Source organism: Tenrec ecaudatus, chromosome Y (assembly GCF_050624435.1).
Source record: "Tenrec ecaudatus isolate mTenEca1 chromosome Y, mTenEca1.hap1, whole genome shotgun sequence".
Taxonomy (NCBI): Eukaryota; Metazoa; Chordata; class Mammalia; order Afrosoricida; family Tenrecidae; genus Tenrec; species Tenrec ecaudatus.
The window spans coordinates 1900372-1928200 of record NC_134549.1 but is presented as its reverse complement, the minus strand read 5'-3'; the positions used below and the strand labels follow the sequence as shown (position 1 = coordinate 1928200).

General features: G+C 36.6%; 1 protein-coding gene and 1 pseudogene across 2 annotated transcripts in view; one reads left to right on the top strand and one right to left on the bottom strand.

The window, feature by feature from the left end:
* Positions 1–27829, top strand: part of LOC142435557 (lysine-specific demethylase 6A-like) — a 163039-nt gene that overhangs the window by 12122 nt on the left and 123088 nt on the right. For both annotated transcript variants that reach the window (XM_075539784.1, XM_075539785.1), the window contains exons 3-5: positions 15649–15757; positions 20919–20968; positions 24274–24332. In XM_075539784.1, the coding sequence (XP_075395899.1) occupies positions 15649–15757; positions 20919–20968; positions 24274–24332 (218 nt within the window). The remainder of the gene's footprint in view (positions 1–15648; positions 15758–20918; positions 20969–24273; positions 24333–27829) is intronic.
* On the bottom strand, positions 22914–23429 carry LOC142435591 (mitochondrial import inner membrane translocase subunit Tim17-A pseudogene; annotated as a pseudogene).

The window sequence follows — 27829 nt, the reverse complement described above, 5'->3', positions numbered from 1 at the left end:
CTCTTTCAGATATAAACAATACCCTCCCTTTGGGTGGGTTAGTGCCCTGTGCCCCCGCTACCCATTTCTTTTGTATTTTTCTCCTTTCCTCCACTCCTTTTTAGTTGTCTACTATCTGTATCCCTGGATTTGGTGTGGCCCCTACCATTCTACCTGGTCCTTGCCAGGAATGTTTGTATACTGTAGCTTTTTCCCTGTCTCTTGAATTTTATTTTTAAACTTAGCGGACTGATGTTGTACTCCTTCTTTTGTGCTTGGCTTACTTTAATTAACATGATTCCCTCCAGTTCTTCCCATGTGGCGATGTTCTTCATATGTTCATCACTGCTTTTTAGGAATGGGTAGTACTCCATTGTATGTATGTACCACAGTTTTTTAATCCACTTGTCAGCTGATGGAAATTTGGGCTGTTTCCAACTCCTTGCAATTGTGAACTGTGCCGTCCGATGAACATTGGAGCTCAGATATCTGGCCTTGGTTTGTTTCTTGCCTCTTCTGGGTATATGTCCACTCAGGGGATTGCTGAATTGTATGGTAGCTCAATTTCCATCTGTTTTAAATATTGCCAAATCTATTTCCTTAGTGGCTGTACATACCTACAGGTCCACCAACAGTGGACGAGAGTTCTCTCTCTATGGCCCCTACAACACTTGTTGCTTTCTGATTTTTTGAATTGGGTTATATTTGAGGGTGCTAGTTGGTGTCTTGTTGATATAACTTGCATTTCTCTTATGGCTAAAGATTGGGAACATATCCTCATATGTTTATTGGCCATTCGGATTTCTGCCTTTGTGAAACTTATGTTTGGGTCTTTTGCCCACCCCCCCAGTGGGCAAATATCTTCTTACTTTTTGGAAGCTAGCAGAGTATTGCAGATTTTAGTAATAAGGCCTTTGTCTCATGTGTCATTGCTAAAGATGTTTTCCCAGTCTGTGGGCTCTATTATGTGAATTCTGTGAATGTATACATGTGTTGTATCTTCAGTATATCCCACTCTTCAGTTTGTGCCTCCTCTGTGTTTGTGTCCTTCCCTATTTCTGTTACTGTATATATTCCCTGTGCCAAAATTCTCAAGTTAGTCCTAATTCCCTCACTGATGGCTCTAGTAGTTTGGGCTTTTACTTTAAGGTCTGTGATCCCACCTTGAGTTAATTCTTGTGCATGGAGTGAGATAAATGTCTTGCTTCCTATTTCTGCAGGTAGATATCAATTTTTTCCAGCACCACTTGTTGAAGAGTGCAAATGCTTTCCATTAGTTATTTTTTGTGCCCTTATCAAAGATAAGTTGTCTGTATGCTGGGTGATTTTATTTCTGCATTTTCAGATCTTTTCCATTGGTTTGAGAATCAGTCATTATACCAATACCATGCAGGTTTGACAACTGTGGGTGTATAAAATATGTGCTAAAGTCAGGTAAAGCAAGCCCTCCCACTATGTCCTTGAGGAATTCTCTGCTAATTCTGGGTTTCTTCTCCATATGAATTTGGTAATCAGTTTTTCCATTTCTATGAAGAAAGATCAGGGAAATTTGTATTGGGATTGCATTAAACTTATATAGTACCCTTGGCAGAACTGACATCTTTATGGGCTATTTGTTGGTTTCTGGTAATAGTGTTTTGTAGTTTTCCTCATATATTTCTTTTGTTCTTTTGGTCAGGCATATCCCTGGATGTTTCAATTTTTGTTTCGCCATTGTGAAGGGTAGCTCCTTTTTTGTGGTTTTAACCAATGTGTTTGGCAGTCAGATGGACTTGTTTGTTTAACTTGTATCCTGCCACTCTGCCAAACTCCTCTATTGCTTCCAGTACTCCCCTTATGGATCTTTTGGGATTTTCCATATATCAAATCATATCCTCTGTAAGTAACGATAGTTTCACCTCTTCCCTCCCTAGGCGAATAATACCTTTTATGTCTTTTCTTTGCCTTATGCTATTAGGTAAAACCTCCAGTATAATGTGTAAGAGTGGAGACAAGGGGCATCATTGCCCGGTCCCCTTTTTCATTCAGCTTGTGTTCATTTTTTATGCATAATTACCTCACTGGCTTTTGGTTTTTCATAAATAACTTGTATTGTCTTGAGGAATTTTCCTTCCATTCTTGCTTCTCAAGTGTCTTAAACAGAAATTTGTGTTGGATGTTGTCAGATGCTTTTTATGCATTTATTGGTTGTTTAAAAAAAAATTTTTTTTTTTTTACCATTTTTCCTGCCAATGTGGTGAATGATACTAGTGGTCTTTTGTATGTGGAACCATCCTGCATCCCTGGTATGAATCCCACTTGGTCATGGAGAATTATATGTTTACATACTTTGGTATTCTATTGGCCAATATTTTGTTGAACATTTTTGAATTGATGTTCATTAGGGATATTGGTCTGTAGTTCTCAATTCTTGTGGGATCCTTGCCTGGTTTTGGTATCAGAGTTATACTAACTTCATAGGAATTCTGGAATTTACTGTCTTTTTCTATGTTCTGGAAGAGTTTATTTAGGATTAGTGTTAGTTCTTCCCTAAATGCTTGAAGCATTTTTTTGTTGGTAATCCCTTAATAATCTTGTCTATTTCTTCTGTTATTATGGGTCTGTTGAGATTCTTGAGACCCTTTGTGGATAGTCTAGGGAGGGATTGGTTTTCCAAGGATTTGCCATCTCAAGTTGTTGAATTCATTGCAGTACAGTCCTTAGTAGTACTGTGTAGTTATCCTTTTGTTTCATTAGAGCCTGTTGTAATGTACCCTCTTTCATCCCTCATTCTTGCTATTGAAATTTGTTCACTCCTGCTCCTTTCTTTGGTTAGTTATGCCAGAGCTCTGTTAATTCTACTTATCCTTTCAAAGAACCTACTTTTAGCAGTGTTAATTATTTTCTATAGTTTTAAAATTTTTCCTTCTCCTGAATGTCAGCCCATATTTTTACTTTTTCTTTTTGCTAGGAGTAGGATTGTCTTGCTGACTGTGCTCTTCTTGTTGTAAATTTTCTGCCAGCATATCAGTCATGAGCCTCTTCCTTTTTCTGGTGTGCATGTATACTAAACTAATTTTGATAACTAACTGCCTTGTGTGTGTCCATAAGTTTTGGTATGTCATGTGCTCATTTTTGTATGTTTCTTGAAATTTTCTAATTTTATCTCTGATCTGTGCCAATATGCACTCTTTTTGCAGTACTAAGTTATTCATCCTCCAATTGTTTGCGCTCTTGTTTTCTTCGTCTTCCTTTTGTTGATTTTGAGCCTTATGTCACAGTGGTCAGAGAGAGAGGTCTGTATAATATCAATGTGCTTAAATTTGTGTAGATTTGCCTTAAGCCCCAGCATGTGGTCTGTCTTTGAATATGTGCCATGTGGGCTTGAAAAGAATGTGAATTTCCTTGAATTTGGACGAAAAACTAAATATCTATCAGGTTGAATTGTCTAATTGTAGTGTTTAGATCTGTAGCCTCTTTGTTGAGTTTCTTTTCTTGTGATCTATCTTTCTCAGAGAGCAGTGTATTCAAGTCACCCACTATAATTGTTGACGCTGTAATTTCTTTTTTCATTTTTGGAGTATTTGGTTGATGTATTCATCAGCTCTCTTATTTGGGAGAATATATGTTTATAATACTTAGAGATTCTTTGTCTACCATTCTCTTGAGCATTATATAGTGTTTCTCATCTCTTTTTATGATTTGCACTTTGAGGTCAATTTTATCTTAGGTTAGGATTGGAACCCCTCCTTTAAAAAAATTGCTGTTTGCTTGACATGCCTTCCTCCTGCCTTTAATTCTCAGCCCATTTTTGTCTGTAGCCTTTAGATGTGTCTCCTGTAGGCAGTAGATTGATGGATTGTGTTTTCTAAGCCAGTCTGCTAGTCTCAGTCTTTTAATGCTGAGTTCAGGCCGTTGATATTTCAGGGTTATTATCACCATCTGCGGACTCTGTGATGTCATCTTATACTTTTTGTGTTGGGTGTTTTCCTACTTTCCTTTCTCATTAGTGGTGTGTGTGTGTGTGTGTGTGTGTGTATATACTATTCTTCTTTTGATACTTAAGCCAACGCTGTCTTGGGGTCTGTTTTCTCTTTGCTGCCCTCTGGGTGCAGTGGCGTTGTCTTATTTATGCTTGGAGAGTGTTGTTCTGCCCATAGGGAGTCGGCAAGGATCTTTTGTAGCGCTGGATTTCTTCTATGTATTCTTTGAGTTTTTCCTTTTCTGGGAAGACTCTTCTCCATCTATTTTGATCGATAATTTGCCTGGGTTGAGTATTCTGGGTTTGTGTTGTTTTCCTTTAATTTTTGGAGTATGTTACTCCACTCTCCCCTCTTCTTCATAGTTTCTGCTGATAGGTCTGAGCATACTCTTGGGAACATTTATATGTGAGTGCTTGTTTTTCCCTAGCTGCTCTCCTGATTTTCTCCTTTTCCTCAAAGTTGGATAGTTTAACTCTTATGTGCCTTGGTGACTTATTGGAATTCAGTCTAGCTGTTCTTCTTTCAGTCTCCTGAATTGTTGCCTTGTTTTCATTCATTAAACTGGGAAAGTTTTCCTCCAAGAATTCTCTCACAATTGCTGCAGGTGACTTTTTTTAAATGCTAATCCAATTGTGCTAATATAATCCTCTGCTAATCCAATTATTCTGATGTTCCTCTTCATAACATCAGGCATATTTCTTAGGTTTTCTTCAGCCTCTATGATGATCTTATTAGATTTTGTTTGCATTTGTTAATGTCTGCTTGGCTGTCCTTCAAGTCACTGGTGTGGTTCTCTGCTTCCTTCAGTCGATTTTTGAGGTTTGTGTGTCTGCTACTGGTTTTTGTTATCTCCTCCTTAAGGTCTTGTATTTCCCTTTGGTGTATGGACTTTATCTCCTCTATCATTTAATCCTTTCTATGTAAGATTTCCCTCATATCTTCAGTGACTTTAAGCAGCATTCTGAAAAAAATATATTTTGTGTGTGGCACCTCAATGTCTGATGCTTCTGTGAAATTTGTTAGGTTCAGGAAAACTTGTGCCATTGCCTTTGTTTCTCCTGTTTTTTCATTGAGGTTGTTGTGGCTAATTGGTGTTTGCACTGCGTTGTTTAAGAGGAGCCAGGGAGTCTTTAGAGAGTTGGCTCTTTCTGGGAGACTCATAGGAATGCTTCGAACTTCCTGCAGCTAATTTCAACATGGAATTAGCCTATCACTTTATCATATTGTGCCTTCACATTCAAGTGTAGTGCCCCAGAAGGCTGGCGGTTACCCTGCTTTGATGTAGAACACCGTGAATAGTGGGCAGACCTGCTCTGGTCACGTAAATCACTGCAGAGGCTAGGCAGTGGTTTCTGCATCAGCTTGGAATGTTGGTGAGTCCAATTTTTTTTTTGACATAAGATGTGCGTGTAAGCAAAAAAAAAAAAAAGATGTGCGTGTAAGCATCCATATTAATCTATTTTCTATTGTTGAAAGTCATTCTTATCACCTTTAATAGTCTTGGCACATTTCCTAAAAATTGATAATCCAATGATAACTAGATTTATATATGGCCTATGAGTTCCCTTCTATTAATTTTTATCTCTCTCTGTTTCTATACCTTTGTGAACTTTGTATCGCTGTGGCAGTACCCTCTAAGATGCTCTCCAAATAAATTATGTTAAAGTGAAGTCTTAACTACTCAACTTTACTGTTTATTTGAAGTTTCATTGTGTTTACCAAATGACTCATCACATAATTTTGAAATTTATATGACTAATATAAACAGAATATTACTTTAGATATTAAGCTCCAGAGTTTTTCTTAAAGGGAGAAATAGAAATAATTCAGAGTGTTGAACCTTTTGTCTTCGTTAGTCAGTTCAGCCCTGACTGTGATCTAATAAAACTTCATTTTTAAAACATTGTTCACTTACTCCTGCTTTAAACAGTTTTAGAACTTATAAAAAATAATAATTTTATTGCAAGCTCTTAGGATCCATATAACAATCCATATATCCACTGAGTCAAACACAGTTGTACATATGTCCATCATCCTTTTAAAACATTTTCTTTACACTTGAGCATTTGGTGTGAACTTCTGATTTTATCCTTCTTTGCTCCCCCTCTCCCTCCCTCCCTTATATACCTTTGATAACTTATAAATTATTATTCTCGAATCTTAAACACTTACTGTTGTCTTGAAGTTTTATTGGCACATAGTAACATATACAGTTCAATAGTTCAATTATTCATTCATATCAAGGAGAATTGTATAAACATTACCACATCAATTTCAGAGTATCTCCCACCCACCCCGTGTTAAATCACCTTAAAATGACTTGTTCAATCAAACAATTCCCCCTTCCACCTTGATTAATGTGAATTACTTATAGTCAAAATATAATTAGGTGTTTTTAACTTTTTGTGATAGTTGTTGGTTTTTAATTGTGATTAGACTATAAACTTTTCATATTATTGATAGGTAACATTTTCATGTACCTTCTCCTATGTTTCTCCTGTATTGCTCTCCCATTTACCCATTTACATTTTTACTTTATGGATTTCTTTCAGTTTCAATATTTTAAAATATTTTTCCTTGTCTATCATTAATCAATAAGCCCTACAATAATCTTGAATAATTTTGTTACTGCAAAGTTTAGAGAATTTAAATATAAAATATAGGAATGGAGCTAAGATTTTAAGGAATATCTTTTACTACAGTGGTTAGTGGTTAGAGTTATTTTACAACTTTGTGTGTGTAAGTTATTACTTTTGTACTCTTATTGATACATAATCCAATATTATACAATTCAACCATTATCACCACCAATTTTAGAACATTTTCTTTTTATGGTTATGCTTTTAAAATGACTTGTGTCGTAAAGCCCACAATCAGTTTTAGTGCTCCCTCCCCCATCTGTTATTTTTAGTTGCCTTTTTGTCAGTTTCTCTGTGAACAGAACAAACATGTTCCTGTGCCATCTTCAAATGTTCCTGTGTTTGAACCCATTATTGCAAACACTGTCTCAGTCCATTTTGTCAAAGGTCTTCTCTCTTTTTCCCCAGCATCTCTGCTTTACCACCTTTTGTGTCCATTTCCAAAGATTGGTCTCTGCTAATCAAAAGCCCAAAGTATGTGAGACTATCTTGAACAGAGCATCCTTGCTGTACTTTTTCCAGGATAGCTTTGTGTAGTCTTTTGGCCGGCTGTGGCAATTCCAATATTATTTGTCAGCACTATAATTCAAATGCATTGATTCTTCTTTAGTTTTTCATATTCAGTATCAACTTTTCCATGATAAATAGCCTACTGATTATATCTTGGTTTGGGTCTTGCACACTTTAGTCCTCAATGTAAGCTCTCAATTTTTCACATTTTAAAGAGGACTTGTGCAGTAGATTTACCCATTGCAGGACATCATTTGTTCTCTTGACTTCTGCTTCCATGGACATGGTTTATGGATCTAAGCAAGACAAAATCCTTCATAGGTTCAATCTTTACCCTGTTTATTGTGATGTTACATATTGGTCCAGTTATGGGATTTTGATCTTCTTAATTGAGTTGGAATCCATGCTGAAGGGTGCAAACCTTGATCTTTATTAGCAAGTGCCTCAAAGCCTCCTCACTTTCTGGAAGCAAGGTTGTATAACCTGCATAGCTTCTTCCTTTCTGCATAAACTTTATGCCCATCCTGTTACATTCTTCATATAACCCGTCTTCTCTGATTATTTGCTCACCATACAGATTGAATGAACATGGTGACAAGATACAACCTTGCCACACACCTTTCTTGATTTTAAACCACACGTTATAAAATGTGTAGGAAGTTCATAGTTTATTATAAGGAAGTCTGTCAGGGGAAGCCTGCCCCTAACATATCATTACGGGTCCAGTAGGTGCAATTGTACAGCGATAATAAGTAAAGATAATTGTAAAGTTATAGCGAGCATGAGAGATAGAAGTGAAGTACTGTAATAAATGGAGTCAGACACAATTCATGGTAGCATGCTCACCTCTGCCCCACTAGATGGTCCACATGGAGGGAGAGAGAGAGATTTCATGCTAGACCAGGCCTTTTATATTCTCTGGGAATGTGAAAGCCCCCTAATTACAAGTTAGGACATACGTCACTGGAAGTGGCTGTCCTATGAGTAATACAGTAAATGAGATGGGGGTGGTCTAGGGGTATACACGCAATAGGAAGGGTAGGGATCGGGGTTATACATGTGACAAGATGGGCAGATCCTAGGTTTAGGATGGCAGCTTAACTTTGACCTATTCCCTGGATCTCTGTAGGAACCATTATCAGTAGGGTGTAAATCCCACCAGCAGGAACCAAATAGTTGACTGCAGGCATCCATTGTCTTTAACAGCAGGGAGTGGGGCCTGCCATATAGTCTGGCAGTTGATTACCCTCTGGGAGGATGTCTGTGAGCATCTGACCTTCCCCCACATAAGTCTTAATTCAAGTCATAATCTTTAAAACACAAATTAATAATTCTCTGGAATTCTGTCCTTTCAGCCAAGGTGCATCTGACATCAGCAGGGATATCCTTTGTAAGACATCTTCTGAATCCCACTTGAATTTCTGGCAATGCTGTTTTACTGTAGCAACCATTATTAGAGTATCTTCAGAAAATTTTACTTGCATGATTTAATTGTTCTATAATCTGAGCATCATAATGGCTCACTTTTCTTTGGAATGTAGTTCTCCTCCAGTCAATTGCCCACATAGCTGTCCTCCAAAGTTCCTGGCATAGACAAGGAAGTACTTGTGATGCCTCTTTTAGTTTTTTGAAATATTTCAATTGATACTCCCATCAATTTCTGGAGCCATATTTTGGCCTAATATTTTTAGTGCCATCATTGGGGCTTATAACATGCCTTTTGAAATGGAACGTTTATTAAAAATAATTTAAGTTGTAACCCTCTGTAGTTCTTCCACCATAATTTATTTGTTTACTTTTATTTTTTTTGGCTTCAGGTCAGTGAAAGTGAGACTATATTGAGGGCCCAGGGCCATTGGGTTCAGGAGAACTCCACCAGCAGGAGGCAGGAAAGCCGGGAGACAGAGGCCCTTGTTTGAAATCCTTCTTGGGACGCTGGTTGTTGGTGTGGCCACACGTCTTGAGGCAGTTAACTGTACGGGGGTGACGGCAAGCATAACACTTGCAGCAGATCATTTTGTCCCAGTGTACTTCTGGGCCTACTGACGCAGGGACGGCTCGATGATACTGTAAGGTCTTTCTCTGGGTTAGATTCCAACCTCAATCCTTGGCTCTGCGCGAGAAAGATTTCACGCCGAAGCCGGGCTCGTGATCCAAGTGAATTTAATGAGAGTTAAAAGAAGCTTCAGGTTTTACACGGCACCCATAGGATTCCTTTGACCATGCGGCCTGGCAGAGACTGCTCCGGGACACGCAAGGATCTCTCCTCCCACGAAGACAACCAGACCGCACAAGCAAGCCAAGACAAGACCCCTCTCCCTCTCCATCCCTGCCCTTTCAAGGGTTCCCGGGGGTGGCGTGGTGAACGACCCCAGGTCGATCCCATTGGCTGAATTGCAGTCACCTGGCCCAGGTGGGCTGCTCCAGGTGTAATGCCCATCTGGGCCCACCGGTGGGAAAATCCAGCTTTTGTCCTTTGCTGGCTCTACTGGGCATGCGTAAATGGACTTCCCAAATCCCTAGGCTAAGCTGCCTAGCAATACCACTATGCAAATGCAGCACCAAGTGCAGGGTGGACTCTTTCTGGATGTTGTAGTCTGAGAGAGTGCGCTCCTTGTCTTGGATTTTACCTTTGACATTCTCGATGGTGTCACATAGTCTGCATCTTTGCATTTGCTGAATAGGCCGCCTTGTTCTGTTTATTTACTTTTAAATTTTGCCTTTATAAATATTTTTTCTTGGAAAGCCATGCATTGCCTTCATTTAGTTATTGCAGATAACTGTACATTTAACTTTTGTTGAATTCCCCTCCTCCCCCCCCCCCCCCCCCCCCCCGAGCTTCTTTAATGTTTCTGCATTGTTTGCTATTTTGTCCCTAGAATCCTTTAATATTGAAGTTTGAAGCTTGAATTTTTTTTTAGTTCTTCCATCTTGTTTGTTGAAAAGGAATGTATCCTTCCTATTTGGTTTCCTAACTCCAGGTATTTGAACTTAATATTTTATGTACACTTAGTATTTCACATCTCATAATTTTTGTCTCATATATTCTTTTTCTCCCTCATTTGTTGTTTAATTTTCATATGTTTATGTAATTACAAATTTTTAAATTGATTTCTAGTTTCATTAAATTATAGTGTAGGACGATACTTAAAATTTAAACTTTACATTATTGAATCATGTTTTGTGGTTAGTACTTGGTCTCTCCTGTTGGTTGCCACATATTTTGTGAAATATTGTATTTATCTGATTGTTTAAAGCATTAAGTTCTCTAATTCTTTGCTTTGATATTTTCTATTTATTCATAATAGCATATTGAAGTGTGTTACTTTAGAATTATTTTTCCTTTCAGTGTTCTATAATACTTTTATTGTTGTAAAAATACAGGATAGTGCCCCTAGAGTACAGCTCCCCTGGCTGCTCATCCAGCAAACTGATAAATGACAGCTTTCAACCATTACAGACTTGACACACTTTCTTGAGGTTATACAATGTATAAAATGATGAATTAAGCTGAAACAAACAAATAAATAAATAATTCTAGAAAGACGTTTCAAGGGGTTGAGAGGCCTATGGTTTAGAAGTATTAGGCCAGGGAAAGGCATGCCTGTATGCACAGCTAAGAAGCTGTCCTGACTGATGAACTGTATTATGAGTCTTTTCTGATGCGGATTAACATAACTGTTGGGGGAAAAAAAAGTTTAACTTCAAAAAGTTTTTGGAAAAATTCATTAACTTTCAATTCCATTTTCTTCTAAACTTTTCAAGTTAGAATGTATCAGGATTTAGTGAAATTAACTGAAGATTTTACCATTAGCAACTGTAACCTATCACAGCTTACATTTTAGCAACAGATATGAAGGATCTGTGAGATATTTCTTCAATACTGCTTGCCTTTTCTCATACAATTGGGCTTTTTGTACTATTCTGGGAGTCACTACAACACACTGTTTTCTAAAATTTTTGTTATTTCCATGTGGAAGTAGACACTTTCTTCCATGTGTCTTTTTTTTTTTCATTAAAAAATCATTTTATTGGGACTTTCACAACTCCTTTTTTTTTTTAACAATTTATTGGGGCTCATACAATTCTTATCACAGTTCATACATATACATACATCAATTGTATAAAGCTCATCTGTACAGTCTTTGCCCTAATCATTTTTTTCTCTTCTTTTTTTACATTTTATTAGGGACTCATACAACTCTTATCACCATCCATACATATACATACATCAATTGTATAAAGCACATCCATACATTCCCTGCCCCAATCATTCTCAAGGCATTTGCTCTCCACTTAAGCCCCTTGCATCAGGTCCTCTTTTTTTTTTTTCCCTCCCTCCCCTTTCCCCCCTCCCTCATGTGCCCTTGGTAATTTATACATCGTTATTTTGTCATATCTTGCCCCATCCGGAGTCTCCCTTCCCCCCTTCTCTGCTGTCCCTCTCCCAGGGAAGAGGTCACATGTCGATCCTTGTAATCAGTTCCCCCTTTCCAACCCACTCACCCTCCACTCTCCCAGCATCGTCCCTCACACCCTTGGTCCTGAAGGTATCATCCACCCTGGATTCCCTGTACCTCCAGCTCTCATATGTACCAGTGTACAGCCTCTGTCCTATCCAGGCCTGCAAGGTAGAATTCGGGTCATGGTAGTCGGGGGGAGGAAGCATCCAGGATCTGGGGGAAAGCTGTGTTCTTCATCGGTACTACCTCGCACCCTAATTAACCCATCTCCTCTCTTAAACCCCTCTATGAGGGGATCTCAATTGGTCGACACTTGGGCCTTGGGTCTCCACTCTGCACTACCCCCTTCATTTAATATGGTATATATATACATATACACATATGTACACATACGTACACACACTTATATCGTTTTTTTTTTCTTCCTTATGCCTTATACCTGGTCCCTTTGGCACCTCGTGATCACACTAGCTGGTGTGCTTCTTCCATGTGGGCTTTTTTGCTTCTGAGCTAGATGGCCGCTTGTTCACCTTCAAGCCTTTAAGACCCCAGACACTATCTCTTTTGATAGCCGGGCACCATCAGCTTTCTTCACCACATTTGCTTATGCACCCATTTGTCTTCAGCGATCCTATCACGGAGGTGTGCAGTCAATGATATGATTTTTTGTTCTTTGATGCCTGGTAACTGATCCCTTTGGGACCACTCGATCACACAGGCTGGTGTGTTCTTCCATGTGGAGATTGTTGCTTCTTTATCTTGTTTATCTTCAAGCCTTTAAGACCCCAGTCACTATCTCTTTTGATAGCTGGGCACCATCAGCTTTCTTCACCACATTTACTTGTTCACCCACTTTGGCTCCAGTCGTTGTGTCAGGAGAGTGAGTATCATAGAGTTCCAATTTAATAAAAGAAGGTATTCATGCATTGAGGGAGTGTTTGAGTAGAAGCCCACCTTAATACTTGACCTATAAATATAGACACATAGATCTATTTCCCCATCCTCCTATATATATTTGCATGTACATGTACATGTCTTTGTCTAGACCTCCATGAATGCCCTTTGACTCCTAGCTCTTTCCCCCATCTCCCTTGACTTTCCTCCTGCCCTACTACCATGCTTCGTCGCCACCTGGGCTAGAGTATACCTCTTCTCTAAGCAACCTTACCCTTGATCATTTCCCACCAGGCCTGCCACTCCCCCTTCTCTACCATTTGGGGTCCCATGTTTTACCCTTGTCCCTGGGTTTGTTAACACCACTTCCTTGCCCCCCTTACCCCCCCACCCCAAGTCCCCTCGGAACTGTCGGTCCCGTTGTTTTTCCTCCAGATCGTTCATCCAGCCTGTCCTATTCAGACAGACCTGTGGAGGCACTAACATGCATGAAAACAAGACAGAGGAAAACAAAGCAACAGTATACAACCAGACAACAAAACAACAAAAACAAACCACTGACAAAGAACAAAACCAATCACGTCCCAGAGAAAAGCTTGTAGTTAGTTCAGGGATTGTTTGCTGGCCCTTAGGAGCGTTTTCCAGTCCAGTCTGTTGGGGCACCACGCTTGGCCCCAAAGTCCACTTTCAGCATTCCCTGGGGACCTTGCCACTCCATTCTCTTGCTGTTCCGCTGCACTCCCCCAGTGCTTTGCCTCGGTGTGGTGGGATCAGGTCAGGTGCAATTCCCACACTGTCTCCTGTATCGCCCTTAGTCACTGAGGGGCATCATGTCTCATAGTAGGGCCAGCCATGTTGTTCTCTCTGTCCATGTGTCTTTTTTTAAGACTGAGTCTCTTACTATTTCCTCACCTAATTTACACACAAATGAACAAATGACTGGATATAGAAATCTTTATCATTTTTAACTAAACCAACAACAAGGAGTTGAGTTATTTTAGAATATTATATATATTTTTACCTCTGTTTTGGGCACACATGCCCTAAGAATAAGTAGATTGTTGCAGACTTGGGGACTGAAGTAACACAGGTGAAGGGAAGAGTAGTACCAGATGCTCTTTCAAATCCTCTATATACATGCATATCTGAACTAGCTCAGGCCAACTAGAATGGGAAAATTGGCTATTTTTGTTTGTTGTGAATATCTGAGTATTTAATTCAAGTCACTTGTAACATCTTGGTTTTTAAATTTTAAACTGAGTTCAAACAAAAGAATGGAAAAGGGGAAAAAATCATTTCTCTCTACCTTGATCCTGGTTGTGGAGAATTATAAAAGTTTGTAGATAAAAAGAATTGCATCTTATTTACTTGACATTTCACAAAACAATTTGAGTAGTAATAGAATGTAATGAATTAAACATATATTTAAAGGCCATTTTCCTCTGGAGTCTAGAAGGTAGGTAGGCCAGGGCATATAATAGTAAACTCATAAACAGACTGAGACAGGCAGAAATCTTAGCAGGTACACAAATACCAGATAAAACAAGGATTTTGCAGGAAGCAAAAGTGATGGGAGATGTGGTGAGTCTGAGTACTCCACAGCTCCTTAGTATAGTCTTTTGGCAGAGGAAGCTCAGTGACTGCTAGGATATCTCTAATGCATGTTTTCAGGTCCTCCTGTCCTGGTGGCCCAAGTAGTCTTACTGGCACAAGTAAAAATGGCAAATGTTTTAACTGAGAGAAATAGAGCAGTCCTATATGAGAGGTGTCATAATGAAATTAACTAAAGGTCTAGACACCAGCCACTGCAACCAATTACAGAGGCTGGGTGAGCATCAACCACATTTTATTAATAGATATGGAAGATAATTCCCTAAAACTGCCTTGTCTTTTCTTACACGGTTGGGTTTTTTACTTTTCTGGTATAAGTGTATCACCATTTCCCCCCAAAAATTTGGTCTTTTTATCTGTGATAGAAACTACCTGTATATACTCATGTATAAGCCAAGTTTTTCAACACAAAAAATGTGCTGAAAAATGGATTTGGCTTATACACTGGTCATTGGTACCCCAGCGAGGTGTGACATCTCACGAGTGATTGCCATTCCTCTGCTGTTCATTCAAAGCCCTGCTGACACTGCAGGGCTTTGAATATTTGTTTACTCACATCTAACCCATCAAAGCCATCCTATGTTGTGGTCGGCTCCAATTCGCAGAAGCACCCGTAGTGGTGATTCACTTACACTGGCAGCTGAACTGGTAAGGATGTGTCTGTGGCTGTGCTCCGTCTCTCCCCTCTGGTCTCTGTGTAAATTCACATCCTGCATTTCCCACCCTAGGCTTATACTTGAGTCAATCAGTTTTTCTGGCTTCCTAGGTAATAATTAGGTACCTCGGCTTATACTTGGAAAGGCTTATATTCGAGTATGTAGGGTATATATTTTGTGTGTGCCTGACTTAATCTTTTTAGTTTAACAGTGCAGCAAACATTTACAGTACTATAAGATAAGATGGCTGGAGTACATTCTGGGGAGGAAAAGGACAAGGAGTTTCTCAGCTGCAGGGAATTAAAACTTAAAATGTGTTAAACGAAATGAGAGATATCCTCTTACAGCAGTAAGCTTTTGTTTTCTTTAATTTTGTTTCCCTCTACTCCTAGCCTTTAGCTAATATTGTAATCTTTTCATTATTAAAGTTGAATATTTTATGTACATTTTACACTTCACATCAGTCTGGACTTAGGCTTCTGTAATGTACAGTGTCACTCTAGTGAACATTTTATGACTTTGTGCCTAATCTTTAATGTTCAGATGCTTTTTCAGATTCTTATTTCTATTTACATGCATATATGAGCTAGCTCAGGCTTTATAGAGTTAGGCATGAAGTTTAAAATTTAAATGCACTCAGGTGCCATGGAAGATTAGTCTTCAGAATCCTATGAAGCACACTTTATTCTTACATAAAAAGAGTTGTCATAAGTTCAAATCTATTCATAGCAACTAATGAGCAGCATATGTTTTAAGTGGGAAAGTAATTACATTATGACTACTAAATCATAAGTATTCAGGAGTGTTATTTTAGGCATATGTTTTTGATAGCAGTGATTCTTGAGTAATTTCATGTCATATGCACATTTCTTTGGAAGGAAACAAACTAAGTTTTGCTATTTTTAAAATGATGTTTACATTTTTTAAATTTCAGGCTGTTCGATGCTATGAATCTTTAATCTTAAAAGGTGAAGGAAAAGTGGAGTCAGAATTCTTTTGTCAATTAGGACACTTCAACCTCTTATTGGAAGATTACCCAAAAGGTAAAAGTGATTTCCCTTTAAACTTTTGCTTGATATTATGCATGCATTTTATATCATTGTAATTGTTTTTACTTTTTGGGGGATTTTGTTCCCATCCCCCCACCCCCGTGTCATATTGCAATACAGTATTTAAGAGAAACATTTGTTGGTGGTGCTATCCATTCAATTCTGACCCATAATCATTCTATGAATTTCAGTGAAATACTGTCCTTCATCATCTTTACGATTGTTCCTTATTTTGGAGTCCCTTGCTGCAGGCTCTTTGTTAATCCTTCTCGAAAGTCTTCCTCTTTTTAATTGCCCTGCTACTTATCACGGATGATATCTTTCTTCTGGCACTGGTCCTTCTGAAACTGCGGATCTCAATCTGTGGGTCACAACCCCTTTGGAGGGGGCAAATGACCCTTTCACATATTTCCAATGGTCTTAGGAAACGAGACACCACTCCTCTGTCGGGCTCCAAGTGGGTCCACCCATATGTTGACACGAGTACCAAATACGAGTACCCAATATGAAGGTTGTTACCCATGCTACACCATACTTCAAGACACAATTTCATTTATTTGTCATTAGAAATAAATATTTCTTAATATATAATTACATATTATTTTTCTGATTAATCACTATGCTCTATGGAGCATTCTGGGATTACTTCTTCCAAGAAAAATTTGTCCTTTTGACAGTCTATGGTGCTTTTAGTATACTTCACCAGCATCACAATTACAAACACAATTATTACAAACTCAAATTAGCAGACAAGACTATGGAATTTGGAAAGTGACAATAATTGGGATAGAAGAGTACATTATTGGAAATAAGGCAGTTTTAATAGTGCAATAAAAATTTGCAGCACTAACTGTAAACTCAGATGTCTGGAGTACATTCTGGGGAGAAAAAGAGGAGTTTCTCTAGCTGCAGGGAATTAATTTTTCAAATGTAATAAATGAAATGAGAGGTCCCCTCTTTCAGCAGTGAGTTGGTTTTTTTTGCTCTAAATTCCTAAAGAAAAGTGCTTTTCACTCCTAGTCTTTTGCCAGTTTGTATACTTTTTCATTATTAAAGCACAGCATTCTATATATATTTCAAACTTATGATTAACTGAGGTTCCTTTGATCAGGGCAGTAAGGATCTAACTCATGACTTAATTGCCTGAGTTGGCGTTTCGTGCCCTCCACTTAGGCTCATGACAATCCTATGTACCACAGTACAAGGGATTTTTACTTCAGTACAAGGAGACTCTTATACATAGGTGCCAGAAGTTCAAAGAACTGACTTGACCCTAACCTGAGAGAGAAAATTTTACTTCCATTTTTTTCATGTAGTACTGTTTGCAATGGTGGTTGGGTAAGGAGGGTTTTCTGGCTTTTTCTTTATTTTTTGTAAGGCAGTTGAAGTAGGCTAGAAAGGGACTAACAAAACCTGCTGAAAATATTAACAAACATCATGACATTAGCATTCCTGAAACTCAGAAAAGGGAGTTGGGGATAGGAAATATTCAAAATACCTTTTAACTTCTTGTGGAGAATACATAGTTATAACTATATATCAAATTCTCACTTTCAGCAAGCCAGTTGACCTTAGTGTCCTCTAAGATTATAGTCATTTCATTCTAGTTTGAGGAAGTGATACAGCACTTTCAACAGTGATTGCATAGTTTTGCAGTGGTAACTTGAGTGAGGTTTCTAGGCTCTCTGAATCCCTCTAGTATTTGCTATTCTGTTTTTCTTTGAACTTTGCTATTAATGCTGGTATGAAGTAGTATCTCAATGTTGATTTTCATGTGGGACTGATGGAGTGCTAGTGATTAAGAGCATTTCTTCATGGCCTCCTGAATGTTGTGGCGACTGTCTGCTCATGTTCTCTGCCCATTTTTCAGTTGAATGAGACATTTTCTAGTGGAGGTGTTGAAGATTTTTATCTTATACTGGAAGTGTCCACTATGTCATCTCTAACATTTTTTTTTACCAACCTTCTTGTAGTTATGTTGATATCACCTTCATGTAAGTTCTTAAAATCACACGCACACCCAATATTCTCCAAACATGTCATACTTAATATGGGATTCTCCATTGTTTTTAATAATTATCTAGGGTTGAACTTTCTGATGATCTATGTTAGTCTGGGTAGACCAGACAAACAAATCCATAGACACTCATGTGTATAAGAAAGAACCTTATAAACAAGATCAGTTGAATATTAATAAAACATGCTACTCCAGATCAAGTCCATAAGTCCAATATTAGCCCATATGTCTCACATCAACTATAAAGTTTACTTCAGATTCAAGAAATACATGCAGTGATGCCGAGTGCAGGAGGATCACAGGCAGGTAGATGGGAAGTCTTGGATCCATGCCATTGTAGGCATCTCAGGACTGACAGGGGTCTCCACGTGGCTTTTCTGGCTCCATCAGTTTCCCTCCATGTGTCCTCTCCATAGGGATGTCTTAAAGGGAGTGATCCTTATCAGTAGAGAAGCCTCCAGGGAGTGAGCCTAGAGAGAGGAGTGTTTCCCACTTCCAAGGAGGAAACACTAGAGTTCCCATAATCCTCAAGAGAAGCCCACGCCCACACAGAGCCCTCATTGGCTATATTCTGATGACAGGCTAGACTCCACTACCACTTTCTTAATCCTCAAATTGACACCAGGTTATGTAACTACCACATGATCTTAGCCATTTAAATTTATTTGTTATTCTAGATTCCTTTTATGTAGTGTAAAGCTCTGTATCACTTCTGTGGAGTTCAGAGTTATGATAATGACCCACTTGTCATGGGGTGAGACCCTAATTTATGAATGGGGCTCTGTATCTATCCCTCTTTGAGTATGATTGTTTTCCATTGTTTTAGCAATAATTTGTTAACCCCCAATTGTGGCAGTCTCATAAAAATCAGTATTGGATTATTATGAACTGTTAGATTTTCTTTGGCTTGTTTTTAGAAGTAAATCAGTAGCCTAGTCTATGTTAACCTGGGTTAAGTTTTCTGGCAACATTGAACATTCTAATGACAGGGAAGTGATGGCTACACTTGACAGTCATTTATCAGACATTAAACCCATGTCTTCCTTTAGCGAAGATGCGAATTCTACCACTGAACCACCATTGCCCTCGTAAGAGGGTGATTAGGGCCACAGTCTTGGTGTCTTGTGCCTGTGTTAGGGTTTTGGTCTTATAAATGTGGGCCGGGTGGAGTAAAACTTTTTTGAGATACTGTCAGATGGAATTGCTTGAAAGGAAAAGTGTTAGCTACCTTTTTATCTCAAGATTATGAACTAGGAGGTATGGAGAAAGGGAAGGATTCCTGGTTCAAATGCTAAATTATTCACACTGTAACACAGTTGATTTCTTATAAATATTTTCACTGGGATAGTAAATGCTTGATTTGAGGAAAAAGTTGTTTTTCTTTCAGTTTTCACTGAAATTTCAGTTTTACTAGATCAATATTTACATGAATTGTTCATTTACATTGGTTACTTTCTTCACGATCCATGAATATACTCATTACTTCTGTTTTAAGAAACAGGAATGTCGAGCAGGGATTTCTGTGTTTTTTTTTAGGGTTTTGATTTTCTTAATTTTTTAGCCCTAGGATCACCCACGGAATAAGAATACAGTTTTTATGGTGCCATATTATTTATGTATACAACTATTTTTCAAATTCTATTTTAACTAACATTTTTAAGAAAAAAATTTCCTAATTTTTCTTGGCCATTTTTATGTGCTTAGTTTTAAAAAGGCATTTTAACATTCTCATTTAATCATATGTTCATTTCTAGGTATACTTTATTCTAAAAGTTCATCCTATAAGTTAACAATTAAATACTGTCATTTAAGAAGATTTCAATTCAGTTTATATACAGTGGTCAGTTTATTTCCTAAATATTATCAAAAGTTCTAATATCTTTTGCCATTTTACTCCAACTTCATGCATTGTTTATTTTAGACTAACAGGAGCTAAAATTTTATGCCTCAGATGAGTTTTGTGTTTGGGGATTAATCATTCATTTGGATTTAAGTTCATGGCATATTAACATAGCAATACTGCACTAGACATCTTTTAGATATTGAAGACCAAAGATATCACTTTGAGAATTCAGGTGCGAAGAATATTGAAGACAACATGGACTGCAGAAGAAGGAACAAACCTGCTCTGGAAGAAGTACTGCTGAAATTCTCCTTAGAAATAGGACATCATCCTTGATAAAGATGATGTTTTATGGATTGACACAGGTGTTTTAACAAGGGGCTCAGATATTACATTGTGAGGAGTGGGCAACGTTTTATTTTTTGGAAAAAAAATCACTGTGAGTCAGTGGACTATATGGCACCTAACAATAGTAGCAGTGAGATAACACTGTACAAAATGGTTTTATTAAAGGAAACATCATAAAAAAACCCAAAATCAGACATTTTTTGGGGTGAAATGGTTCATGTACTGAGAAAAATTATAAGGCCATGGTAACCTTAGAAAATTTTATTTTTTATTGCTTTAGGTCCTTACATGAGGTACAATTGATTTAAGAAGTTGTATAGAGTTTATTTACTTTTTCAATAAAATATGTGGGATTCGACCATGATTTTATGCCTGATCTCAAATACTTGTTACCTGATGGTTTGATTTCAAATTTGTGAATGTAAATTATTTAGTATTAAAATTTTACTGTTGTCAAGAGGTGGGTATTCTGGCTAGTTTTTAATCAATGTTTTTAAAAATCTGTGTTACAGAATTTTACTTTATTATTATATAATTTTATTGGGGACCCATACAGCTCTTACCACAATACATACATGTGTCAAGCACGTTTATTGCCCTCATCCATTTTTAAGGCATTTTCTACTGAGCCCTTGGTATCAGCTCATTGTTTCCCCCTCCAACCTCCACTTTTCTCCCTCACATACCCTTGATAATTTATAAATTATTGTAATTTTTTTTCTTACCCTGACTGATATCTCTTTTCACCCATTTTCTGTTATATGGTAGGGGGTTATATGTAGATCATTGTGATTGGCTTTCCTGTTCTCCCTCCACCTTCTCCTTCCTTTCCTGTTATCGCTACTCTCATTATTGGTCCTGAGGTATTTATCTGTCCTGGATTCCCTGTGTTTCTGTCATAAAATTTAAATGGTATATAATTAACAACAAGTTATTTTGTTTTACAGCATTATCTGCATATCAGAGGTACTACAGCTTACAATCTGATTATTGGAAGGTTTGTACATGTTTCCATACCAATATTATGTTTTGGTAAGACATTTTATTTAACATAACGCATACTCTTTTACTCCATTACAAAATTGTAAATTTTGGAATGATATATTTAAATGGAAAGAGCTTATTTTTCATGAACAATTTTGTGTGGTGTATCTTGTACCTTTGGGAAGTCTGGTGGCATAGTGGTTATACTTTGGACTGCTAACCATGAGATCTGAAGTTCTAGGGAGAAAAATTGGACTTTCTACTCCTTTACACAGGTATAGCCTTGAAAGTCCACAGGGCAGTTCTACCATCTGCTATGGGAAGCTATGAATTGCATTGACTTGATGACAGTGAATTGAATTTGGTTTGTCTTGTTCTTAGTTCCTTTTAATTTTTGTGACAATAGGTAACATAACTTTTATTTATTCTTAACTCTCCAGATCAAATAAAATTAATAAAGCAACAATAAAAATTATCTTTGATGTAAATTATTATTAGTGATGAATGGAATTAATGAAAGAGTGGCTAGGCCACTGGTGAAGAATAAGGCCAAGGCAAAGAAACGATGGAAATGTTTTATTAAAATCTTTTAATATTATCTTTCCTTATTATAATTTCTCTTAGTAGTTCGATGTGGAGTGTTGAAATGCCACAGTTTAGACCATATACACACACATACACACCACACACAATATGTGTGGGTATATATTTATAGTAATGTTAGCAGATCTGTCTATCATGACATGTAAATTGACACAAGTACCTCAATACATCGCATATTATATTAACTGCTATTAGGATTCCCATAGATCATGATGAGTTTAAAATGCCTTATTATTTAAATTGGCAATAATTGTCAGCCTCTTAATCTTTAAACCAATTAAATTTTAAGTCCTTGTAACCCTCTAGGATGGGTTTGTAGGATTTTCCTTTAGGTGAATAGTAGGTTTGAACAGCTGACTTCATTAGTGGTCCAGTGATTATCCATACTCTACAAGGGTTCTTAATATAAGTCGAATAAAACTTAATACTAGTGTTTGTGAAATGCTTAGCTTGGAAAGAAATATGATAAAATGTGAAGAGTGCTTAATTAAAAATATATTTATTTTAGGTATTTTATTGACCTCATGTGCCTATAAATTAGTTAAGATAGAATTGATTCCAACTCAAAGCATATAGGATTATACCCTATAGATTATTCACTGACTGAGGTTTTGGAAGTAAATTTCTGAGTTATAAAGAATGTGACACATTTGATTTATGGGGTTGGCAAAGAATAATGGAAGTATCATGAACTGTCAAAGGAACAAACAATTCTTAGAAAAAGTGCAGTCAGAATGTTTCGTAGAGGCAAGTATGATGAGGTTTTGTCTCAGTTATTCCTGACATGTTGTCAGGAGAGACTAAGTTTGGGAGGACACATCATGCTTGCTAAAGCAGGGCAGTATAGAAGAGGAAGATCTTTGATAAGGTGGATTGACCTGGTGGCTACATTGATGGGCCTCAGACACAACATTTTTGATGTTCAGTGTTTTGTTGTTGCACAATGGGTTGCTATAAGTCAGCATCTAACAAGTTAGACTTAACCAAAAGTTTGTCCTGTTGTTAGATGCCATCAAGTCCATGTTAACCAATAGAGACCCTTATAACTGTTACTTTGCTTGAGGGTAATGTTTCACTATTATTTCTTTTGGTTTTTCATCTTATAAGCAGTTAGGTATTCTTCTTTTTATGTTACCAGGCATTTATTTTTATTATAATTGTAATCCAAATGTGAATAAATAAATGTTTTTATCTTCCAATGCATCCTCCCATTTTGCTTTAAATGGGAAGAAGAAGAAAAAAAGATGTTCAATGTTTTCTCAGGATCTATTTGGCCATAATGGCCCACCTATTGTTTTAACAAAAGACTAACCTGGTCTTTCAAAATCCTTCTTGAACTATCTTATTCTGCTAATTCAAGGGCCAGAAATTTTTATATTTTGATAGTCTCCAAAAGCTGAGGGTAACTGGGTTGAAGCTAACTAGGAGGGATCTTCAGCAAATTGAAGACCATTGGGAAATTGCGAAAAGGGAAATCTTGTTTCCAAGATACCAGCTTCTTCAATAAAAACTAGGAGAATGCCACACATTTCACCTAACCCAATGATGGCCATCAGTCCATTTTTTGCTGCCAATATGGCTCCTGTTAGACACCATTTGTTATGGCGTCCCAAGGATCTTCTTTGCCTCTGATTAGAACCATACTGCAGTAAATCATGGGAAACAGACCTCCCCAAACCACAAAACTGCCTCCTAATTGTGGTGCTGTTTTTAATTCCTGTCAAACTCTTTGGTAATCTGTGATTGACTCCGGAGCACTGGAGGATTACAAAAATCTTTGAATGGCTGGAAGATACCATCACCTATGGTAAAGACTCCACCCCACTTATCCATATGTATAAAGGACAAGATTCTCAAACATGTTTCTCCATCTTGACTCAAGTGGAGCTAGTAATGCCAGTCATTTGATTTCTTAACTGCTGTTTACATATGCATGGGGCTAAGTAAATGAAAATTTATCCCTGAGAGCAACTATTTTTCCTCTTTTTATGGAAATGTAACATATGGGTCCATTTCTTCTTATTTTTTTTAATGTATGTGTCCATTTCTGAGGATTCTTTGTGTGTGTGTAATCTATATCAAAGATTAGTCTTCGGACTTCATTAGTAAGTAGTTATAGAAGGCAAGGTTTTCCATAAAAACTTGAGTAGGAATAAATTTTATTTTTAAATACAAAAATATATTTAAATCACTGAATTTAATTTTAATTATAAGTTTTTTTACATCAGTGTTTTGTTTTATTGGTAAGGCAATTGAGGTGTGCAAAGTTAGACATTATATAATAGTTTCACTTGATCTTAGCCAAAAGGCCGAGAAGCGATGACATTATATAATAAGGCAGGCCTTCTTATTCCCAGGTGTGATAATTATACTTGACTTTGCATATGCCATAAAATTGAATTAAATCATTAAGTAGAGCTAAAGAAAAAAGACAGACTGGGAAACACCTAACTTGACATTTTCTTATTTTTAAATACTTTTTGATGATTCTGCTGGCAATTTTTTTGAAGGGTGGATTTTAGTAGAAAGATATTACAAGTGTTTATCCAGTGCCTGGTTTTCTTGTTAACTGTTGTTTTTTAAAAAAATATTATATTGTAACAGGGATAGAATTTTTGGAAGTTGAAACATCTTGTGTGCTAGATACATTAAGACGTACTAAATAAAATGTAACACTTAATAAAAAGTTATCTTGCCTTTTTAATTTTTATTTAGAATGCTGCCTTTTTATATGGGCTTGGTTTGGTCTACTTCTACTACAATGCATTTCAGTGGTAAGTTGACATAATTTAGCAACATCAATTGTTTTCAATATGTGTTATAATGCTTGTTTTGTGGGTTTCTGCATAAAAATCTTTTAATAACAGTAATAAAAAACCTCCCCCCCACACAAAACATTTTTATTGGGAGTTAATATTGATGAAAATCAAAAGTTTTCAACCCTGTCAGAGAAACCTGTTCAAATATTTATCATATAATTCTTATTGTATACTTACAATGATTTGATATGGTTTCCTTAAAAATGAATATTTAACTTTAATTTAGGTAACTTTACCTTCCATTTTTCCTTCTGGTCTGTTTTTATTGCTAATATCTACAAGGGTGGCATTGCCTTTAAAATGGATTGTAAATGCTTGTAATTTTTTCTCAATCATTACTTGTTTTAAAGTGATCTTAAACATTACTCATCTAACTTGAGGTTCATTGAATCAGATTAAAACCAAGAATAAATTAAAGTTTTGTTTTAAAAAGCATCGTAAAATTCTTGATTCTTCTCTTAGTATTTACAATGTTGAACTTGTAAAACTGGAAAAAGTGTTACAGATTTTATGATGAGATTTGAAGTGTGTTCCATAATCACTTATTTAGTAGAAGAGTCAGCTTGGTCTTCTGATTCCCACGTCTGATAATTATATATTGCTTTGTCTATAGATGAAAGATCATTTTTAGATCATTGGTTTTAGTTCTGTTGAGAATATAAGTACAGTCATTTTAGCCATTTAGGAGAGACCTGACCATCTACTCTCATAAAGATTATTACTATTTATTGAGTTGGTTAAGAAAAACAGGGCCTTAATTTATTACATAAGGAAACATTGTCTGATTTTTTCATCCTTAAAATTTTTGGTATGCTTCTCGTGGCAGCAGCCATATTGTACATCCTTCTTGGTGAAAGTCTTCTTTTTCATTTACCCCTACCTATTTTTTTACTCACGGTGTCTTTCTGCAGGGAGTGGTCCCTCTTACTATTGTGTCCAGAGTAAGTGAGATGCAGTTTCAACATTTTTGCTTCTAAAGGAGCATTCTAATGTACTTTGACAAGATACCAGAAATTTATTTTATCTTAAAATATTATTTGCCATAATGATTGCCTGTTAAATTGAGTGGAACTGCCTCAGTAGGTTTCAATTAACTAGGCTTTTGAGTCTGTTAATTTTTACGGGAACAAATTTTCAGGATTTTTCTCCTGAGGTATGCCTGGTAGATTTGACTCACTAACCTGTTAACTGCTGAACACGTAACCATTGCATTACTAGTTTCCTTAAATGTGATGTTACCTGCTGTTGTTAAGTTGATTGTGATATACATATTGAGACTTCAGGATAGAGAAGGACTATCCCATAGTATTTCCAGAGCAGTCATTTTTACAGAAACTGTGTCATTTGGAATAGCTCATGTGTTTTCTTTGTTAGCTGCTAAGTGTTCAATCACTGAGAATTCTGGATTTCTTAGGATTATTTGATAATCATGATCAAAATACTCAATTTTTTTCATTCAGTAAGTTATGGTATAAATATTTGAAAACTATAAACTCATTGGAATGTATCAAAGGATTATTATATACAATTTGGAAGCTGTTTCACTGGTTCTGAAATAATGTCATTCAGAATTTGGTAATCAGAAGAAATTCGTATCCAATGTGTATTTCTGGTCTTACTGCTTACAGTTGGATGTACTTCCTGTCTGTTAATGGATATCATACTGTAATATTATTTTGAGTAATCACAAATTAGGTTAAGGTAAAGCCCTCCAGAATATAGTCTACACGTCACTTTTCATCTTAATTACCTATGAGTTATAAAAGTAATGGAAAACCTGCAAAATATTGGTAATATTTTCTTGTTATAATAACTATAAGTTTGGAAGTTTACCCAAACCATTAAGTTTGATCATTAATTATAAGAGTACATAGAATACCTTGAAAGTGATTTCACTGAATATTTTAGGGAATCAGAAAGTTAGTACAAAGGGAAAAAAATAGAGAGATGAATATGGAGGAGTCTGAGAGTTTTGTTAATGTCCTCTGAACCATTCTGGTAACAATTATAGAGCATTTCGTGAGCTCTGGAATCTTTAGGTTTATGAAGACTTCTTTGTCTATTTGGCTTAATCCAATATTACAATTCACTGATATTCCTGGCTTACTTGCTAACATATTTAACCCTGCCCACTAATGTATGTGGCAGGGCTCCTCATGAATCTGGTTAGTAGCATAAACTGTCAAATGTGGTTGAATGGAAAACTTTTTGAATAATAAAGACACTCAGTTCATTTGTACAATTCTAAGAATTTATTTTAAAGTCACCTTTCAGGAACCATGCAAAGGAGCAGATTTCTAGGGAGCCTAATATATTCTTTGTTCCAAAATAACAAAACCAAACTCATAGCCATTGAGTTGATTCTGACTTAAAACAACCTTATAGGAGAGTAGAACTTACACTTTTGATTTCCAAGACTAAATCTTTCTGGAATAGAAAACCTGTGTTTTTCCTACTTTCGAACCACTGGCCTGTGCTTAGTATGATCCACAACCATGTTAGAGCTTCTTACAGGGTTCTCTTAACACTTATAATCTCATTCTCTCCTTTTCAACTCCAAAGTTTATTTACTCTTTCTTCTTTATCAAAGAACGTATTACATTTAATAAAGACGAGACTAAGCAATTGAAATTGTAGAATATGTAGTAGTATGTCCAAATTTTGAATAGAATTCACTGAGAAATCGTCAATGCAATGTGGAGATTAATTTCCAAGCAGTGTGTCTTTGTAATGTAATCTAGCTGAGATAATAGGGATTTTACTGATATTTCAGTAAACTTGTATAATTTACTTTTTCTTCTTTAATAAAAGACAAAATTCATGATTTTAAAACATAATTTCATAGCTTAAATATGTGTGCCTCCAAAGGACTCAGCAGTTTTGAAGAGGTTATGATTTATATAGTAAAGTCACAATAGGCACCGAAAAATAATTTTATCCATGAATTTTCTTTGAGGTAATTTTAGAAAATTATAAGAAGTAAAAGAATATGGTGTTGGGACTACAGGTAGATTGATTGATGAAAACTGAATTTATGTATAAATCTCCCCTCCCCCACAAACAACAACAAAACTAAAAAAATTAAAAAAACAGTGGTCTTAAGTTGTTTCCAACTCATAGTGACCCTAGAATGGGTTTCTGAAGCTGTGAAATTTCACAGGATGAGATAGCTTCATCTTTTTCGTCATCAGTTTGAACTACTAATCTTGTGGTTAGGAGTCCTTGGTTTACTTCATAGTGACACCAGGGCTAGACATTGACAACCCAAACAAACCCATATCAGTATAGGACTTTTTACAACAAGGATGGTGATGCCGTGCTGCGGGCTAAGAATGATAATTTTTGTAAATGATATTAAAATGATTAAAAAACTGGTATGACAACATATGTTGGACTGACCCTCATCAGTAGTGGAACCCACTAGCGCTTCCTTAGGAAAAAAGAAGAAGCTT